This window comes from Taudactylus pleione, unplaced genomic scaffold, assembly GCF_031769625.1.
Source record: "Taudactylus pleione unplaced genomic scaffold, aTauple2 ptg000136l, whole genome shotgun sequence".
Lineage (NCBI taxonomy): Eukaryota > Metazoa > Chordata > Amphibia > Anura > Myobatrachidae > Taudactylus > Taudactylus pleione.
In genome coordinates, this window is record NW_028284538.1 from 1,101,169 (window position 1) to 1,120,561 (window position 19,393).

General features: G+C 43.3%; 2 protein-coding genes across 2 annotated transcripts in view; one reads left to right on the forward strand and one right to left on the reverse strand.

Moving 5' to 3' along the window:
* The window catches only part of LOC148522886 (calcium-binding protein 2-like), a 32,132-nt gene that overhangs the window by 3,329 nt on the left and 9,410 nt on the right, over positions 1–19,393 (reverse strand). Inside the window, exons 2-5 of the mRNA XM_088473477.1 lie at positions 17,990–18,020; positions 14,257–14,400; positions 7,004–7,113; positions 4,659–4,806 (exon numbers count right to left, since the gene is read on the reverse strand). Of these exons, the coding sequence (XP_088329603.1) occupies positions 4,659–4,806; positions 7,004–7,113; positions 14,257–14,400; positions 17,990–18,020 (433 nt within the window). The remainder of the gene's footprint in view (positions 1–4,658; positions 4,807–7,003; positions 7,114–14,256; positions 14,401–17,989; positions 18,021–19,393) is intronic.
* PTPRCAP (protein tyrosine phosphatase receptor type C associated protein) overlaps positions 1,437–19,393 on the forward strand; it is a 95,569-nt gene continuing 77,612 nt past the window's right edge. The window contains exon 1 of the mRNA XM_088473484.1: positions 1,437–2,628. The gene's annotated coding sequence lies outside the window, so the exon portion shown is untranslated. The remainder of the gene's footprint in view (positions 2,629–19,393) is intronic.

Genomic DNA, 19,393 nt, shown 5'->3' on the forward strand with positions numbered 1-19,393 from the left:
TGTTCGGGCAGTCGGCTGACCGCCCGTACACACAGCACAATGTGCAGATATACATGGCATTGGCTGTGCAGCACAGCCGACGCGATATGTCTGTGAATGACGTCGTTCACAGACATATCACTGGTACACACTGGCCAATGCACACGTGATATATCGGTCGTTCAATTGAATGGCAAATATGTCGGCCAGTGTGTACCCAGCATAAGTGGTACCTTGAAAAAATTATGGCTACCCTAAGGGTGCCCCGATCTGAGAAAGTTTGGGAACCACTGGAGTATACACTTATTTTAAAAAAAAGAAAAGACAGAAAACAAAAAAAGTAAAACCCTTCTGAGACCATGAAGTAAAGGTTATTTGCATTGAAGCTGATGCATTGGCCATTAGTAAATCTAGGCAATGCTCAAAATTCACTGGCATTTATACCCATGTGTAATGTGTATAGCAGGAAATACATTCTTCATTTGTTATGCTGTCAGCAGATTGTTTCACCTCCCTAGCAGCATATGATAATTGATTTATGTTTTTACAGAATTTTGGTCAGTAATTAGTAGTGGAGCAAAATAAGTTTTATTTTTAGTATTGCTGTGAACATAAAATGTGAGATGTCTTTGGCAAAAGATGGGGCTTTCTTCTGGTAGCATACTGAACTGTAATCTTACATTTTGTGCACATTATTTATGTAAGCAAGCATGCTGGGTAACAAAGAAGCTATACTTTGTTCCCATAGGCACAATTAGAGGAACCCCAGAAGTTTAGCCCAAGATTTACTAAGTTTTTATCCCTCTCCAAGTATTTGAATGCATAATATGGAGTGTAAAATGTCCATAGAAACCGATCTGCTTCTAGGTGGCATTTATCAAGTGCATTCTATAAAATGATAGGTAGAAGCTGATTGGTTGCTCTGGGCACTTCACTCTTTAGAAGGTTTCATACATAACCCCCATGTATGTCCCTCTGCTCTGCCCCTCTCCCTGAGGCAGTCCTGGTGACATGAGGTCACATGGCTTTTCTAATGTGGAAGTTCCACCTCCGAGTTGGGCAACATTTTGAACACTGTTTTGCCAGATGCATACTGGGGAACTAAATAAAATTGTCCCTGGACACAGTATTGGAAGCAGAGGTTACGAGAGCCTGCTCAAATCAAGTTTTGAAGCAGTAAAGTACCTATCTGCTAAGCATATAGGATCTGCAGCCTGTCACTCTTAAGTGTTAGGAACTGAGGGTCTCATTCAGACACGCTCGCGAGCGCAGGACGCTCGCAAGCGGGTCGATGGTACCCAAATGCACATGCGCACGACGGAGGGAGCTCCGTCATGCGCATGCGCGAGACCCGGCGAGCGACGGGGTAGCAGTCGCTCGGGGTCTCGCACCAAAGGGGGCGTGCTGTCGATGGTGAGTGACAGCACGCCCCCTTTAGTGGGCGTGGCTGCCAGACGGAGGCGTTCCCATGGGAACGCCTACCGTATGGGTCCGGCCCCACTGACATCACTAGTGATGTCAGTGGGAGTGATTTTGGCTCTGATAGAGCCAAAAGCACTCCTGAGCTTGCGGCAGCGAGACCCTACCGCAGGGTCTCGTCGCAAGCCCGATGGTCGCGATGGTCTTGACCATCGCGACCATCATCATGGAGCTCGCATAAGCTGTGGGTCCAAGAGGCATAAGACGCATAAGCGTCCAAGAGGCCGCTCCAATGTTAGGTAGGAGGGCCCTGATTCTGAGCGAGCGCTCTGGTCAGAGCGTCCGGCTCTGAATCAGGCCCTGAGTTTGTTGTGGACCTGGGGTGGTAACAGGAGCAGACACCTGAACAGACTTAAACTGAAAAGTGTTTTTTTTAATGGGTGAACTTGAAGACATGTACACTGTTAATGTAAAGTCCTGAATATAGATGGGGAGGTGATGACTTGAAACTGAAGTGAAGCAAGAGTGGGTAATGTCCGTGACAGAAATAATAAAAAGTCTTTGTAATCCAAATGGTTACTGAGAGACTGCAGACAGGATATCAGGTTACAAATTGATACTGGTGAGATGAAATCCAGAGAGTAGTTGAATTGTAGGAGTAGTTGAATTGTAGGAGCAGTTTGTTAACTGATGAGTAGTACTGAGATGGCTCAGTGTAGAAATTGGATAGCTGCAGAGAGCTAGGTAAGTGGAGGCAGTGTAGGGACAGGGTAACTGCACACTCAGGTCTTTAGGCAGGGAGAGGGTTAATAGAAGGTGCAGGGTGGTTCCAGCAGGAGACTGAGCAGGCAGAGTGATGCAGGCTGCTTGGGAGCTGGGATCCAGCAAGAGCAAAGGCGAGCAGGGAACAGACAGGTCTCAGGAGCACATGAACTCTCACAGCATGCGCTGTGAAACACGTTGCATTGGCAACTATGGGGAGCTCTGAACTCCCTTAAGTAATCAGTGCAGGATCGTGAATGGTCGGAGAGAGCATGTGACACGCCAGGATTGGAGCAACTAAGTCACATGACCAGAAGCAAGATGGTGGCGCCCATACCAGAACGGAATGGAAACACCACCAGGCATACCCCAGCCAGAATGACACAGAGCCTGCGGAACACCTTGCACAGCCAACGCCTGCCGCCAGACACCAGCCCCTCCACCGGAAGGACCACAGCGCCCTCACAGGTAATACCCGTCATCCCCTATGCCGGGAAAACCTGGTCGTGACACTAAGGCCCTTCTCATCAGAAAGTGGGTTTATGACAGCTGAGCATTATGCACATAAAGTAATTCATATTTCTATGTATATACTGTAAGGTGCCCTAGCCTGTCTTGTCTGTACTGTTGCTCCCTTATCCATAATCTTTTATGGAAGCCACATTCCTGGTAAATTCTAATGAAAGTGCCTTTATCTACACACATTATTACTCAAGAGCATAAAATATGGAGTGGAATTCAGAAAGCGGTTACTTTTTGTTTTATAATTATTTTCTTAAATATTTTACAAGCCATTTACAATTGCATCTCTGACATGAGTGAGTGTGGCCATATAATTTGTGTTTATTCAATGTTTTTGTGAAGAATTTGTTCAGATATCTAGTATTTGTATCAACAAAATAAATTAGCAATGTTATTTTTTCTATTAAAAGTGCTTATTTCAACATTATATGATTGTGCTGTATTAATTCATATTAATTTAATTAATATTAAAGCTGCACTACCACCTAGAAAAGTATTTTTGTTTGGTGTCTGCTATGTACAGGTGGTAGGTGCAGATCATACTTGCCGACATTCAGCTCCCTCCTTCCGGGAGGGAGCTGAATGTCTGTGCACAGTGGGGGGCGTGGCCGGGTAATGATGCCGCATTGAGGGTGGGGCCCTGTGATCGCATCATCGTGGCCCTGCCCCTCTTCACAATTCTGAAAATAACAGCATTGTGAAGTGGGGGGTGGGGCTACAATGACGCAATATAGTGCAAATCGTGTCACCGCGACACCCCTCCTACCCCCCATGGCTCGGGGTTTCTATTAGCAGTTGGGGGGGGGGGGGGGCGGCTGCCTTTCCGGGGGGGGTGCCGGGAGCGGCTCTCGATATTCGGGAGGCTCCTGGCCAAATCGGGAGGATGGGCATTCCTGGTGCAGATTTAAGGGTTTACATACTAATAATCAAGAACCAGCCGTGATTATCTATATTACCGGGGATATTTTAATTTTAAATGAAAATAACAAAGGGGAACTCACAGGGACGGCGGTTGGGGTAACTGCTGTCCCTGCAGGTTATATCCCCGGCAAATTGTAGAAGTCTCTCATGTTTGTGAAAGACTTCTCCTGTGGAAGCTGACACTGCGCATCCAGGCTGGCCGGGGGCTGCGAGAGAGAGATCGGAAGATCTCTCTCCTGCACCTGGAGCCTCCATAGGCTTAAAGCCAGTTTATATCATCTGATGATGGTGTAAACTACCATGGCTATACTCCGCAAAGCTTAACTTTTTGGACTTTGGTACATAGGGATCAGATCCTAGTCACCATTGATAATAATGGGGACTGCAATCTGCAGTGCTAATTAGCAGTTTGCTAGAAATGTCTGTGAAATCTCCTGCATTATGCCATTAGTACATAGGAACAATACATACAATTTTGCAGAAACTGCATTTTCTGTATAATGTCATGTAAAAATCGGCTTGATAAATAGGTTCCTAAATCACTAAAATATACAGGTTGTCATAAAAATTACTTGTTAGAGTAAATAACCCTTTACATATTTTTTTTTATGAGAAAATGTAGGAATCTTTAGGAAGAAATGTTTGTGAATTCCACATAAATGTAAATGTGACTTTGTGTTTTACATTGCTTCATTAAGTTATGTGAAGATAAACATGGTCATTGGAATGTGCATGGAGAGAGGATTCTGTAATTGGTTTTGCCCAATATAAGCCAGTGCTTATATGGGTTTTGGCAAGGTACTGAAGTGTGTGTGTGTGTGTGTGTGTGTATGTATATATGTATGTATATGTATATATATATATATATATATATAATGTAATGTGTATAATCGCATGTAAAAACAGTATTCACTTGCATTGTATTAATATATGGCAGGAGCACCTTTTTATCTGCAATTACAGCTATGAGTATTTACTATTATATATCAGCTTTGTCCATATGGAAATGTTCATTTATTTATAACTGAGGGCTCTTGTAGACACACAATTCTTACCATCAAAGTCAACTCTTCCATCTCCATTGAGGTCTACATCATGGATAATCTCCTGGACTTCACTGGGATTCAGAGGTTCTCCTAAGAAACTCTGGGCGGCATCACTCAACTCCAGAACACTTATGTGGCCATCTCCATTAACATCAAACTGGGAGAGATTGCAGAAATCTGATTAGGATATGTCACTCTGTATTACAGTGGGATTTGCTGTTCAGGCCAAATACATAAATGAAATGGTGAAGCTTTTACATGTAATCCTTATTGCCAGGGAAATCCTTGATTTGTGAGTTCTAATGAAAAAGGTGTAGGGAAATGCATTACAGAGTGGGATGTAATAAAACAGTACTGTACATGGACTGAATGAGTGACACATCTAGCATGGACTGGAAATGAACTGATGTAGTGCACATATTTTTGCCTTGTAGAGATAGTGATATTTGCCAGGCAGAAGTATTTGTAGATGTCTGGTGGGACGCGTGCTGTAGAGCTGACATAACGGGCATTGTGTACATATTTGCTGGTCTATACTGGGCCATAACTACTGGTTGCCCGGCATAATACTCACCAGGGGGGCTCCACCGTCGCTCGGCTCAGCCACCCACAAATTATAAACCCTGGGGTTGTGCGAACATAAACAATATATAGCTGTTATACTTTAGGGGTCAATCCGATTGATTGCGAAGGGTTAAAGTTGTCGTTGCCACAGCGTTAAAACAGATAACCGCACATCATCTTGCACCCCTCGTGGCCCGCTATGGGGCTGCGAGCACTTTTTTGCGAATTCGGGCTGCCGTCAAGTGCGGCCATTGTCGTGATGACTCACACCTGCGAGTACATCGCGTGTAATTGGATTGAGTTGGATTGCAATGTCCAAGTGTTAACATAAATCCCAAAGCATAACAATCAGTGACATGCAAATGCTTTAAATTGATAAGCATATACTGTAAAACCATATACTCTCTGTGGGACTGATGTAGAGTTTGAACTCATTTGTGTTCAGACTTGTGAAATAATTTGCCTTCACTTTCCAAAAACAAAAAAGTGCAAATGCACAGTATAAAAGAACACCAAACCTCAGTTACTCTAAAGAGCCTACATTAGACCGCTACCTTCCTCTCTCAATCCCACCTCTCTCTTTGCAAGAGGACACAAGTGTGAGATTCAAGTAAATCTGCATACTGTGTGCAAGTGACATGTTTTCTAGGCATGCGCAGAACCAGTTTGTGTACGTTACTGGCGTACATCCAACTGCAGATCAGCCCCTTTGCCTCCTATGTGCACCATTTTAGTCTTTAGACACAAAATCCATTTGTGTTTCACTTACAGCTATATGTGCAGCGGCTGGCTTTGCTTTTACAATGAAATTTCTCCTAGTGCCTAACCCGAACCGCCCCGAAGCCGAACACTCCCATCCCATATAGCCTAACCGTCCTCTCCCTGTAAATGTTGACATTTCACACTTCTGCATTGTGAACATGTCAATATTCTGCATGGAGCGACGGGTTAGGATTTAGGGGCTTTACTTAATGCTGGACCCGGGAGACACAGCTAAAGCCGCAGGACTCTCCAAACAAAGGAAGTCACCGTAAGACCACAAGGAAGATTTCATCGACATTCTGATTCTGTCGACGTGTTGTCATATCAAGCATGTTGACGTGCTGCATGTCCATATTTCATGTCGACACAATGTACCACATATTGTATATTAGTCTAGCCAGGATACAATGAGAAAGCATACTTAGTGGCGCTATATGAAACGGTCACACACTAATGTTGGTTTGGGGGTCAGAAGTTTGAGTACAGAAAGAAAATGCATATCCATTTAGCATGAGCTGTGTAGAGCGGCAGTAATTAGGTTTAAGAGCCTAGGGCAGTGATGGGCAACAGGCTGTCCTGGGGCCCCAGGCGGCCCTCCAAGCCGTCACTCGCAGTCTCCATCTCCTTTCTGATTTGTTAAGCATGACATATTCATGTAAAAGGTCTACTGATATGTTATTACAGTCTGCAGATGTCAACATGTTCCATGTCGACACTATGATTGCCAACATTTTACTATTGACATGGTGACTGCATCCTCTTCACCTCTTGCATCCTCCTACTTTTTTCTATTTCTCTTTTTCTTTAGATTGTAAGCATGTAATCAGGGCCTGTCTACCTCTTTGTCTGTCTGTTAATATCCAGTATTGTTATATAACTGTTCGTTCACAACTGCATAGTGCTGGACATTTTGTTAGTTAAATAGTCTTTTTTTTTATACTGAAACCTTGTACTGAGTGATGGGGAAAATAGGTTGCAGGTAGAAAATAAATAGAATAGGACTTGTCAACATTAACCTATGCTCTCACTTCTCTAAATGCAATCTTCAGCTCTCGTACTCCCACCATGTTTTCTGTTTCCGCCAGCATCTTCGGTCCAATCAGTTCCACAAAATCTTCGAAATCCACGCGGCCACCCACTAGGAGAAAAAAAAATAGAAATTTGCCATAGGAGAACCATACAAACCTAGTACTATATTTAACAATACATAGTAGCTCATGCTAGCACTTTCTGTGCTGCATTATGGCATTTCTTGATGATCATTTTTAATTATTATTTAAATCTTCACTTTCTAGATCTCTGTATTGCAAAAGCCATGGTAAATATCTGCTGTACTCCCTACTGTGAGATAATGTATTCAAAGTACCCACAATGGCTTTAGTTTTATTCCGAAAACCCTCTTATGAGGGATCATTACCCTTTAGAAATGTTAAATGTTTCAAAAATGAATTCCGAATACATTTAAATATAACCTCTAGTCAATTTAACAGGTGTAAGGTTCTGGAGGCCATATCTCCAGAAGGATATTAATACATTAGAGACCGTACAAAGAAGGGCAACTAAAATGGTGCAAGGTCTACACCACAAAACATACCAGGAAAGACTAAAAGATCTTAATATGTATAGTTTGGAGCAGAGAAGGGATAGGGGGGACATGATAGAAACGTTCAAATATATAAAGGGTTTTAACAAGGTAAAGGATGGAGACATTCTTCAAAGAAAAAGAAGTATTAGAACAAGAGGACATGTTCTGAAACTGGAGGGTGGTAGGTTCAGGGGAAATCTGAGGAAAAATTACTTCACAGAAAGGGTAGTGGACAAGTGGAATAGCCTCCCATCAAAGGTGGTAGAGGCTAAGAAGACAGTAGAGCAATTTAAACATGCATGGGATAGACATAAGGATATCCTTCAGAAGTAGTAAGGATCAATAAGGGTTGAGGTAACACTATGTTTAAAAATGTGGCAGACTAGATGGGCCAAGTGGTTCTTATCTGCCGTCAAATTCTATGTTTCTAGGTAAGAACTCCTGTAATTTGTTATGAATTTACAAATTCTGCTCTAGGTAATATATTGCGTGTGACAGAACGTAGAATACTTACTTTCACAGGGCATTTATAGATGTTATTCCTTATACTTGTATGTAGTCACATTCAGAATGTCGACATTCCACATGTTTAGGTCAAATAGAACTGACTGTCGACATTGTGGACTCAACATTATGTTCGCGTCGACATTGTGAACCAGTTGGTATCTTGAATGTTGACATGATATACCACACCCAAATTAATGAACTTCCTTATAAAAACTGCTGTTACAGTTGATGACCATAGACGCTTAAGGGTTTATTTACTAAGCATTTAGTTGTAAAACCCAGCACTTCTGATCTAGTTTATGCCCGATATTTAAAAGGGCAATGCTTTTACTAGAAAGATAAGGCTAGTTAAAGCATTGTCCTCTTAAATATCAAGCATATACATGATCAATCGCCAGGTTTTACAAACCGATGCTTCGTAAATAAACCTCTTAAGGTGCATACACACAGTCAAATTTGTCAGATGAACGATTGAACTATTTGAACTACGAACGATTTTTGACTTCAGTCAGATTTGGACGATTCCGTTCATTTTAATGCAAACACATCAGATGTCAGATATCGTTATCTGACAAGCGGGAACGCGCATAGTTCATCGTTCAACACATGTCAGATTTGTCAGATTTTCCTTCAGATCTGAACGATAACGATTTTAAAAATCGTTCATATCTGAAGAAAAATCGGACCGTGTGTATGCACCATTACAATCCTCTAGGTGTCCTTGCTATGGCTCTCCTTTACCTCGTGTGTTTCCCATAATTACCTCACCATGCCTCTCTCTGAAAACTGACATAAAAAAGTAATTGCGTGCAAAGCTTGTTTCCCTCATAACATACATTGTATAATTCCATGCTTATCCTTTCAAAGCCTGCAGCCATCCCCTTTCTCCTGCTTCTGTCACTAATAACTCAGAATCATGTGAGTCTAATCCAAATTGCCTGACAGTCATTCACTTTTACATAAGCACACAGTGCAACAAACTGTCTTACATACATTACCTCCCTGACTTACTAATCCTATTGGCTCTCACTGAAACTGGTTTACTTTCCAGCCACTGTTGTGACAGTGGAAGTTATTCCTTCTGGGAAAGCAATGTGTTCTTAATGGACTGCACTGATACTTCTTGTATTCATTCTTTTCTTCATGACACAGAAACTCTACAGGGTGCCACTGATGATGGGGGCTAGTAGAAAATGCATTTACCTTAAATAGGTGCTAAATACTTCAAACTTTTCAGCAAAAAAAATACAGACTAGTTTAATCTTCCTTTCATTCTTCAGAAAGTGACTTTAATTGCCTCTAGGTAAAGTCAAGTACTAAGCAGGAGTGCCCCCATCCTCTCCTCCTATCCCCTTTGCTTCCACACCGCACACCCAGATTTGGGAATATGGGGTATCTCTGCGGGATGTAGTTATTCCATATCTGCTAATGTCCTCAATTTGCTTTTCAGAACTCTCTCTGATCTCATTTCTTACTTTCCCTTGCACATCCCAATGATCATACTGTACCTTTTGTGTTTCACAGTCACACAATCCTGGTTTCACACCATGGGCCAAATGTAATAGGGTGTCAGTTTTAGTAACAGTACAAACTCGCACTTTCTCGCACTTTTAAAAAGTGCGAATTTGTACTGAAACTCGCAAATTCAATAGCCTGCAAACTTTTCAGCTCGAGGCTACTGCATTTGCGAGTTTTTCCCTATGTAAACTGACACCTTTTAATGCGAGTAGCATTAAAAGTTGCGAGTTTTAGAGAAGCCATCACAGATCAGTGAGATCCGTGATGGCTTATGTGTGTGTTTTAAAAAAAACAAAACACATGCACCCCTTCCCCAAAAGCATAACCAGCCCCGGGCTTTATAAAGCCTGTTCTGGTTCTAAAAATACAGGGGCCAAAACGCGTAGGGGGCCCCTGTATATTGAGAACCAGCACAGGGCTTTGTCGAGCTGGTTCTGGAAAATCAGGGGACAAAACGAGTAGGGGTCCCCTGAAAGTTCCAAAACCAGCACCGAACTCTGTCTAGCGGGGGGATAATGCCACAGCCAGGGAAAACCTTTCACCGGTTTCCCCAGCCAAAGCATTATCCCTCACCGCTAGTCAGTCCAGGCCGGGGATCCCTGGGGAGTTGGGTACCCCCCCAATAAAGGGGTACACCTTTCCAGGGCACCCCAGGCCTAGACTGATAGCCCAGGGCTATACCCGGCACCCTATGGCCTGTTATGTTCCATTAACTATGTACAATTTAACTGTACACTTACACCTGTCATAGTGTCTGCCATTCACGGTATTAACAACCACAATCTCGTCACACCAGAGAGAGGTGCCATATCCGTTAGTGCTTTTGGTCTGTGCAACATGACTGGATGAAGAATATTTCCAATGTGGATTTCCTATACTGCAAATATATTCTCTGTACTTACAGATATGTCCTTGTCTTACCATAGATTTACAAATGTCATCTCTTTTGTCCGTTATTCATAATTGCATTGAGTACATTCAGTTTCATGCTGAGCCGAAACTGGTAGGCTTCACCAATCTCACTGGCCAACTGCAAAGCTGGGTACAGACTTTGCATATCAATCTGCAGATCTGATAAACGTTCCCTGGAGTGATTATCAGACCAATGTGCAACCTGTGTACACTGATCTATTTTCAGCTTAGTGTGTGCCTTCTTCAAGGGGATCAGGAGGTCAGGCATCACAACCTTTAAGCAGGACTAAAAGTAGGACCTCCTGATCCTACAGTTGCAGGAGCATTTGAGTACTCACATGCAATTATTGGCTGATTGGTCCAGTAATTGCATAGGTGTGTACTCAGCAAGAGTATTACTTTAAGGACGTCTGAACTTACTATTATTTATTTTTCCACAACATTTCTTTCCAACATCTATATACACCTTTCATTTGACCCAGCTACCGAGGATGTGTTTCTCCTCCTAAACTACTATTTGCACTCCTCATACAATTTCAGCCCTCTATTTCCAAGAATGACTTCTCACCACACTTAGGGGCCTTTTTATTAGTTAATATTTGTGGGATATCCCGCTTCTTGCACATTATTTAAGATCCTCCAGATGTACCATGAAGGGGATTGCAGCATATTTCTACGATATCGGTCATGGACCCGCCATTTCCAACCGCAAATGCAGCCCCCATAGGTTTCTAAGGGAGCTGTTATGCGGTCGGATTTACCAAGCACCACTATGCCAATCCGCTGGTGGCTGTAACCTATTGGCTGCTGTATAAGGGATTCTTTTAGAGAGGGACCCCTGATGTCACGTGCCACCTTCGCATTCTCAGTATGCACAGAGGACTCTAAACCAGAGTGATGGCTCTTATCAGAGTCTATCGCCCGGCAAGAGCTTCTTACTAAATTTGCATGAAAATTAACGTTTTCACGTTGCAAATGTAAGCGTAAAATATTTATCATTTAAAATGCGGATTGTGATAAATATGCCCCAGATTTGTATGTGGTATATTTTTTATCTTTCAAGTGCTTATTGATTCATATTTTCTTTTATCTCTGGGCAGCTGTTTTTGTTTTTTTTGTTTTTTTTTCATCACCCTTTAATTATTTGTAGCCCCCCCCTCACTTTCACTACTGGACACTCTGCTTTATATTCAACAGAAAACATTCTTGATAAAGCATCTGTTGATCTAAAGCTATTACATTTGTTTATTGTTTTACTACGAACTTCTTTATTTTCCTATAGTCCTTGATGCAGTTGATCATTCTCTATTCACCAAACTCTGAGCCCCTCTTACCCAAGTGCTACTCCTCTCTATTAGTCACCATACTACTAATCATGCCAAACACATCTTTGGGCCTGATTCACTATGGATCGCAGCTGTGAATACGCACGGAGGTCTGCATGTTGCAATACTGTTACCATGGTATAACCAGCACATGCTAGTGCTACATAAGTAAAAGCTAATAAAAATGAACCATACAACCTTAATGTCAGGGATTGTCTTTCTCTTCTTTCATCTACATTTACTGTAAATATTGGGCAAAATGTTGTAAGGTACTGTATTAAATATATTAATGCCTCTTCTCATAACTGTCATAGCAGTGGACACCTTTCGTCCCGTTGCAGTAACCTAGCTGCAATAATTAATTAATAATGACATTTGGTCCTCTTGTCGTGCATCTACCCCATCTAATCAGATGCTATTGGTTCATCAGGATAAGCCACATAACGTTCTGTTAACTAAAGCCTTACCGAGACCAACTTCTCCATGCCTACCTAGTCATCCTTCACAAAAGTGTGGTGGACAATTTTTGTGTGTTAGGTTACATGTGCTTTCATACCGATGTTGTGCTCCTCTCAGGTATCTGTGAATGTTCACCATTTCTATCCGTGCCATCAGATACTATTTTAAATACTCTCATGTAAAAGAGTTGTCAGTCTGTGGGGTATATCTACTAAAGTGCAGGTTTTTAGAATTTGAGTTGTTGAGCAACCAATCAGGTTCTAGCTATTATTTTCTAGAAGGTGCTAGATAAATTATAGGTAGAATCTGATTTGTTTGCAATGGGCAACAACTCCACTTCTAAAGCTGGCCACACACATACCGACTATACTCAAGTTCCGACGATGTGTCCGATTTCCCTTGAAACTCTCCCGGCAGCTCTGCACACAATATGCTGTCCAATCTTCATCTGATCTCCTGCAGCCAGACTTTTTCACAGTGCACTTGAGTCTAGATTGTCAGATCTGCCCTACAGCACGGCAGATCAGAAGATACGATGTGCGACCTGCGGGGGTGCGCATTGCATCATGATCGTGAGTGGGGACTCACGACTTGGTCATTTTTTTACCTGATATGTCGTTCCGATGTGTTGGAATAGGCCAGATCGGGGAAAAATCGCTATGTGTGTGGCCAGCTTTAAAACCCGCACTTTAGTAAATATACCCCTCTGTGTCTGCCAATTTTCCATGAAAACTGTATGCAAATAAGCCAATTCTATTCGGAAGAATAGGCTTCTGGTAAATGCCATTTACAAGGGATGTAATTTGGATTTCAGAAGACTGATCCCTAGAATGTAGTTTAAAGATCTCGCTGACTCCACTCTGTGGGGCCTATTCATCAACACTAAAATAACGTTTTTAAGGACATTTTCCTAAAATAACGTTATTTTGGTATTCATGTAGCCACTTAGCTAAGTTCCCCTGCGTTAATTTCCACACTCCCCATACAGTAGTATGGGGATGTGGAAATTGTGGTATTCATCAAATTCATGAATACTATTCGCCACTGTGAGGTGGCGAATAGCAGGTGAAACTTACCTGTATCCGCGTGTGCAGGTCCCCCGACGAGTCCCTCCGGCGCTCTGCTCCGTCCTCGGGCTCCGAAGGCTGGTCAGACATGTGTGCTCCCCAGCAGAGCACAAGAAAGTTTAGACCAAAAAAAAAGTTTTTTTTTTTTTTTTTTCTAATCTGTCATGTGGTCTGCTGGGAAACCACATGACAGACCAGCAGAACGGAGCCGGAGGCTGCTGCGCGGACAGGTAAGTAGGGGGGGGGGGGGTATGAAACTTAACGCATCTGTAGGCAGTGCTGCGCATGCGCTGGTTTTCCAGCTGCGATAAGGTAGTGTAGGCAGGGAAAAGTATCTATTTCCCGAAAAGCTGTCATCGCAAAAATGACAGCTTTTCGGAATAGATACTTATGGAGAGGTGCAATGATGAATTCCACCTATAATTAGCTAGAACTCAATGTGAGTTCTAAAGCTAATTATCTCCAGAGAATTTTTAGGTTTAATGAATAGGCCCCTGTGTCTCTTTAACACTTCACCTGTTTGTCAGAAAATTCCTTTCTGCTTTGATGAGCCCTAACAATGGTGAAACATTATTTTGACACTCAAAATTCTGTGTCAGCAAGACTCTTCAGAACAAGGACCATATAGAGGACAATATACTTAAATTGTGAAAGAAATACATGAGATTAGTGAAGAGTTCTTTACTGTAAGGGTTTATAACTTGTGAAACTCCTTACCATGTGTGGTGGCATATTTACTAACAGGATAAATAGAGATGATAAATAGACACAATACAAAAAATAAAAAAAACCTGCAGTTTCCGCATGGTTTTCAGGGATGTAATAAATAGGTCCTATTGTCTTCATGTAACATGATCTATCTATGAAAAGCAGCAGTTAGGTGGCATTTGCCAACATAAACTACTTACTTCTCATTTTTATATGCTGGGAGATCTCAATCAATTCCATCTCCGTTGGCATGTAACCCATTGTCCTCATGCACTCGCCAAGTTCTTTGTATCCAATAAATCCATCTTGGTCAGCATCAAACTCCAGAAAGGCAGCATGTAGTTCTGAGAAAAAAAAAAAAATATATATATATATATATATATATATATATATATGTATATAAACATAGGAAAAGCAGTACTGATATACAACAAAGGGAGAATTAGAAACAGATTGTGTTGATCCAACCACAACAATTTGGTTGCCAAATTTGTTTTTAATCACACGGATATTGCTAAACCATTATAACTGCCCAACCAAACTGCATAAACAGTTATCAGTCTGGTTTTATAAGGCACCTATAGAGAAAGGGTAATTTCCGCTAATCCCTTCATATTTCCCTCTGGATTGTCTGTGAGTAGAGAAGGAGTCCTTGCAGAGCAAGGACATGCAGGCATCATAATTAGATGGATTAATACCATGGGGCTTGTTCATTGGACCAAAGACCTTCGTTACGTCTGTACCCTTCCATATTTTTATGAACAACTGCATTCAGGGGTGCCGAGTAGGTGATGGGAGCAGGTACTACTTACCCAGGCCTAGGCTGGTAGCAGGAGCCCAGCGAAGGCCAGGGTCAGCGACCATCCTCACTGCTTTGCCCACTCCTGCTGACCGTGCCTTTAGAGCAGTGCAGCACATCGGGCAGTGACAAGGAGGAGACTGCTGCCTGATATGTGGCTGTGCTGCTATCAGGAGTGTATCTAAGGGTCTGAGAGTCCCTGGCAAAGTAAGAGACTGGCGCCCCGCCCCCATATTTGAAATAGGGAAGGTGCGTCTGGCAAAAAAGAGACGTGGATTTATGAAGAAGGGGCGTGGCTATATATATATATATATATATTATTATTTTTTTTATACCTCTCTTGTAAAATATATTTATATAGTATTATTATTACCATCCTGAAAGCCATCCACGGGCAGTGATAGTTCTGCAATGCAGAATATATACTGTTACTGGCCCAGTGTCCGTCACCAGACTTGCACTATAGATATCAAACTCAAAAGATACTACAAGGGCTGCTGGGAGCTGTAGTTTCTTTTGAATTCCTTCACTGTAGCGCAGTGCCTGGCCTGACACCGGCGCCGATAACAGTGGCTCCTGCCTGCTGTTGTGTGAGTCTCCGGGCAACACACTGCCCAGGGGCGCACACAGACACCAGGTACAACAACTAGTATGTGTTTCTACCTCCTGGCCGTGGATGGCATTGCCGGGTGGCACCCCTTCTTGCCTGGCACCCTTGGCGAATGCCATCCTGGCCAATGGGTAGATATACCCCTGGCTGCTATACCCATCTCCCCTCTCAATAGGAGCGTTGCCATCATAGCAACAGACAGCTGGCTACTTTCACTTTGTGGGTTTGTGACTGAGTGAAGAAGGAAAAAGATGTAGAAATGTTTAAGGGGTATCCGGATTAAAGATCGACAGTGTCTAGATAGACAGTCAATAGGTCGACAGGGACAAAAGGTCAAGGGTTAGACACTTGACGGAGGGTTAGAGTTAGGCTGTGGAAGCGGACAGTTAGGCACTATGGGGAGGGTTAGGGAAGGGTTATGCCAGGTACACACTGGAGCAAGGTCGTGCCAATTTGGCCAAATTGGAACGATATATCGTGCAGTGTGTATGCACGATATGTGCGCTTCCACAGTTGCATGCGACATCGTCAGGTTTGATGTGCTGCACATCACACCTGACGATGTTGAATGCGATGCCATGCATGTTAATGAAGGACGAGTGATTGTTACATCCTTCATTAATCGCTGCACTGACTGGTGAGCTTTTATCACAAGTTGTCTTGGTCCTTGGCCCTCATTTAGAGCCGTATCTCTGAGCAGAGCGCTTGCTCTGAATGAGGGCCGTCCTCCATAATTATGGAGCGTCCTCCTGGACGCTCGTATAGCTGTGGGTCACCACCCACAGCCTATACGAGCGTGCAGTTTGATGGCCGCGATGGTCTTGACCATCGCGGCCATCGCCACTGCGAGCCGGAGCCTGCGGTTGAGTTTTTCAACCGCAAGGCCCGGAGTGATTTTGGCTCTATCAGAGCCAAAATCACTCCCATTGACATCACTAGTGATGTCAGTGGGCCGGCTTCTGACGGTAGGCGTTCCCTTGGGAACGCCCCCGTCAGGGAGGCACGCCCCCGGCGCGCCCACCAAAGGGGGCGTGCTGTCAATCAACATCGACAGCACGCCCCCTTTGATCAGACACAACGAGCGAAGGAAAGTCCTTCGCTCGTCGCGTCTGGCGCATGCGCACGACGGAGCTCCCGCCGTCGTGCGCATGCGCAGTGCACAATATCGACCCACTTGCGAGCGGACAGCCGCTTGCGAGTGGGTCTGAATCAGGCCCCTTGTTCTGTATATTGTCTATTTGAGGTGTGTTTTCCATATAGTCTTTTTTTTTCTCTCGCGTTCTTTTTTAAGTCCTGTGTGTGTGTTTGTTGTGTTGGTTTTATATTTTTTATGTTTTATACTTTTTGTGTATTTCTGATTTTCCTTTAAATACCAGTTATGTCTGATGAGAGATGATATAATCCTCCATATTCTAATTAGATGATATTCTTATCAATCAATATTGCCTGTCAAAATCAATTCATTTACCTGCAGTAATCACACTTGTCTGAGCCTAGTAATTTTATGAGAGGGTTTGCTGGCGGTTTTATGCTTGATAAATCCGGGGTTGCTATTCTATTTCTATTCTATTTTTTCATGGTCTAAAACACTGACGTTGCTTTGATATTCCATTGTTTTCTATGCTAATGTGTTTTCTTGGCAATATTGAGGCGGTCTTGGCCTTAGTAAATAGTGCTTAGTAAATTTAGCCCTTACTATCAAGAGATATATTAGAAGAGCAGTGAGGTATACCAGAGAATATATTTATTTATTCATTATAATAACCAAGGTGTGTTATGGACAGCTGCAGGTGGTGTATGGGCACAGAATGGACTTGTCAGTGTGGCAAAGGTTTTATACAGGTAGTGACTACAGCACATACGGATGGCTTAATTTTTCAGTTAGCCACAGCCGGTACCTGTTTATACAAGAGCAACTCAGAGGGCATTTGCCATTCTAATTGTGCGTACACACGTATCGATCAGCCAGCGATACAATATCGCTGGCTGATCGTCAGACACCCTCCCTAGTGTGCTGGATGATTGATATCGATTACCCAGCACACCACATACTTACCGGCGACCCGTGATCGACGATCGTGGGTCCCTATAGTGAACTTGCTCGATATCGATCAAGTTGACCGGCATGCACGGCCGATGGACAATATCGCTATCGTCCATACGTGGTCGCGCATCGCTGGTCGCAGGTAAGTTGCTAGGGTCATTTTTAATATCGATGCTTGTGTACGCTCCATATCACCCTGGCCATATCTGCACTCCATTTCATATTGGGCCAACCTAATATGCTGACTGCATACACTGAGATATAGGTATGTCTGTGGGCCCTAACAAAGTGATCTAACTAACTTGTGTTTTAGGCGTAGAGCTTAGTTTATTCCTTGCAAAAAAAAAAAAAAAATCATGTATCAGATTCTTAAACAAGATTTAACAAATCACAGACTACAGAACCGAGTAAATAACTGCAAAACCACACGGGGGATGGGTTATATAACAACTTAATCAGAGGTAACAGCTGGAGACTCACCGTCCATTTCTTCTGGGGCCAAATCTCTCTCCTACATGGGAAAGGAATGGAGAATACGTAAGACATTACTTTGTATGCTGTCATTCTAAGCCATGTTCCTTTTATGTACAGTTATTTATATAGGGTCTGATTCAGAGTTGTATGCAGCTCACACCGCAGCTGCTGTGTGAAAATATGTAATAGCAACAGGAGGCAGGGGCGGATCTAGACTATTCTTTTAGGGGGGGTGCGATTTAATGATTAATTCTGACTTCTCTTTCCTGTACTGGCACCTCTCCTCTCTGGTCGCATTGATTATAACAATTTATATATGTTTATGTATTCACTATGGGGTCTATTCATCATCCATTAATTTCTACAAAAGTGGGTGAAAAAAAAAAATGTTCCCCCACTTTTGTAAAAATGAAGGATCAAGGCTATTCATTAAGCATGTAACACAGGAGAGATCACAGACATCTCCTAGTTATAATTCTCCCCCGATAATTTCCACAGTACCCATCCTTTAGTATGGGGATGTAGAACTGATGTAATTCATCAAGTTCCGAAAATGCTTTTTTTTCGGAACTTGTGAGTGATCCTGTACGCCACTCTGAGATGGCGTTCAACACTCTCATTTCCTCACAGCCTGCCGTTTACACGGCAGCTTGTCCAGCAGAAGGATCTTTGCAGATCCCTCCCTGTTGTGTCCCCACTGCCTCCAGCTCCTCCATCCCTCGCTGCAAACAGCATCTCTCTGGACCGGAGAACCCTGCAGGACTCCCTCCAGTCGGCACACATTTACTAACAGCCGCAGACAGGTGCCCAGACCATATCTACACTGAAAGCAGCTGAGCAGGCACCCTAGCACTCCGGGGTGTATTGTGCGCCCAGAGCCTGCTGCCCCCTTGTCCACCCTACCTCCTACCCACAGCCTCTATCCACAGCAGCACACAGGATCTCCCTCGGCCGGCATGGATGGTGCTAGCAGTACTGGCTAGCTAGCACTACCAAGGCGGGTGCAGATTATATTAATTGATGGTAAGGTTAAAGACCTGCTGTTAAAAGCCTTACCCACCAGCAATTATCATCTCTCCCCACTGTGTCTCCACTGCCTTCATCTCTCTGGCTCCACCTCCGTCCCTCTTCCCCTCCGTTCTTGGTACCCGCAGCCAGCATTCCCAATGAAACACTGGCAGTCTAGAGGGAGAGGGCTGCGGGGACTGGTCTCGAGAGAAGACCGCAAGGATACTGGAGGTAAGGGAGAGGGCTTTGGGGACACTGATGGGGTGAGGGAGAGAGTGCTGCAGGGATACTGATAAGCTGAATGATATATATTCAGCGGCAGGGGGGGTGACTGTACACTGTGGAGACGATGCTGGTGATGGCGAATGCTCCCGCAGTCAAGCTCCGAAAATATTATATTTT